We start from the raw sequence: 2,029 nt of genomic DNA, 5'->3' as shown, positions 1-2,029 counted from the left end.
AAAGGAAGCAAAAGTCTTGCTTAAACTTTAAATTCCTTGTTTCTTTAACAGTTTTGGTCAAACTACTATTAATGTCTGCAAGAGTGCTTTACAGTAAAAATCAGAGTCACAGCAGTAAACTATTTCTGAAACCCATGAATTGTAGCTCTAATTCCCGTTTGAGTTAAATGTTGTKCATGCTTGTTTTTATATGAGCTAAAAACAAGTCGGTTTAGTAAAAGAAAAACAAAAAGAAAATCTTTAAAATGATCTTTTTTTTTTTAAAGCATTAAAACAATTTCTCAAAGGCAATCAAACTTACTACAAACTCTTCCTTTTTTAACAGAATCCACAGTATGACATTAAGGACAGCACAGGCACTTTACACTCTGGCATCACTCAAACCGCTGCTTACTATCCTTACGATCACTCACTGGGACAGTATCAATATGACAGGTGAGTTCTACATTTATGTTTTTCCATGTTCATACAGCAAGACCTAAACATTAAAAGCTACATTTTCCACCTTCACCTTTTACTTTGATACAGAAATCAGCGTCACACCACATACTGATGCTCCTGGAGATGGAAATCTAATTATTAAAGGATGCAGTAAAGAGACTGACTGGGTGTGTTTGTGCCTGCTTCACTTTGCAGATACGGGACGGTGGACTTTAATGGCACAGCTCGCAGAAAGAATGCCACGCGTGAAACCACCAGCACACTAAAAACATGGCTCTATGAGCACCGCAAGAACCCCTACCCTACGAAGGGAGAGAAGATCATGCTGGCCATCATCACCAAGATGACCCTCACCCAGGTGTCCACGTGGTTCGCCAATGCCAGGAGACGGCTAAAGAAGGAGAACAAGATGACCTGGTCACCAAAGAATAAGGCTAACGATGAYAGAAAGGAGGACTTTAGTAAGAGCGACCAGGACTGTGCCACCAAAGGTAAATACTTTGATATCRCAACACAGTCTACAGACAGTTTCCCAGTATTTCACGAAGTTTTATACAGCACACGTTTATTTCCCTCATCTAGATTCCAGTGACTGCAAGGAAGAGAAAGAGCTGCACCTGAGTGACCTGGAGGACATGGATGAGGACGACTGTGACAAGCTGGACAGCGACTGTGAAAAGGTGGCAGCTGACGAGCAGGACCTCCAGAGATCCATGGTCGCACCTGGAGCTCCCCTGAAAAGAGACTGCAGCTCTGACCTTCACTTGAGCTTGACAAACAGCTTCCACACTTTCCCCTGCAGCATCAAAGGTGTCGCCGCCCTCCCTCATCTCCCGTCGGATTTCATAGATCCAATTGTGTCCAAGGCGGCTCCTGCAAGCGTCCCGTCAGCAGGAGCGGTGTCCCTGTCTCATTTTGAATCATCAGAAAAGCCACGSATTTGGTCGTTGGCCCGTACCGCAGCTTCAGGGGTTATATTAAACCCTCAGCAGCCTGGTTCGGAGCTAAGGACAGGAAGCCTAACTGGGGACTGTCAACTACAGAGCAGCAGACTTCCTAGGGCTCCTACTGGACAATGTGGAGCCACAAGAGGCCTGCTTGAGTCTAACAGTGTCACAAATTCAGAAAGCTCTTTCCCTGAGGGCTCATCCTTGCACTCAAARGTTTACGGCACAGGCAGCTACAGCCACAAGGGCCTCCAACTTCACAGCTCGTCTTATGCTGCCCTTCCAGATACCTGTCAGTACACAACGATCGAAGGTATGTCTGCAAAAGTTCATTTCCACARCATTCAAATAACACCGCATTTGCTATCCAATTTTTTTTTTTTTCAAATGTGAAAATGCATTTGATTTTATGATAGAAAACAACACGTTCCCAACCTGAAGCAACTTTCTTGAGGTGTGCTTTTACTTGGACACGCAGGATTCTCCAGTGGCAAGGTAGAGATTCAGTCATCTGACCTCAGCGAAGCCTGTGGGACTGTGCAGAACGACAAGGTCACTGCATTCAGACCAGTCATGAAGAGGTGAAGCAGGTGAGTGCCAGCTGCACTGATCTGGAAGAAACCAGTGAAGTAAACACACAC

At 44.9% G+C, this 2,029-nt stretch overlaps 1 protein-coding gene across 3 annotated transcripts in view; it reads left to right on the top strand.

The window, feature by feature from the left end:
• Positions 1 to 2,029, top strand: part of irx6a (iroquois homeobox 6a) — a 4,926-nt gene that overhangs the window by 2,017 nt on the left and 880 nt on the right. For 2 of the 3 annotated variants that reach the window (XM_008405574.2, XM_008405572.2), the window contains exons 3-6: positions 326 to 435; positions 637 to 932; positions 1,024 to 1,701; positions 1,867 to 1,978. In XM_008405574.2, coding sequence (XP_008403796.1) covers positions 326 to 435; positions 637 to 932; positions 1,024 to 1,701; positions 1,867 to 1,973 — 1,191 coding nt within the window. In that variant the 3' untranslated portion in view covers positions 1,974 to 1,978. Of the gene's footprint in view, positions 1 to 325; positions 436 to 636; positions 933 to 1,023; positions 1,702 to 1,804; positions 1,979 to 2,029 lie in introns of those variants that run through there. The other variant, XM_008405573.2, reaches the window with a different exon arrangement.

This window comes from Poecilia reticulata, linkage group LG3 (assembly GCF_000633615.1).
Source record: "Poecilia reticulata strain Guanapo linkage group LG3, Guppy_female_1.0+MT, whole genome shotgun sequence".
Lineage (NCBI taxonomy): Eukaryota > Metazoa > Chordata > Actinopteri > Cyprinodontiformes > Poeciliidae > Poecilia > Poecilia reticulata.
This window is presented reverse-complemented; position numbering and strand designations above follow the sequence as displayed.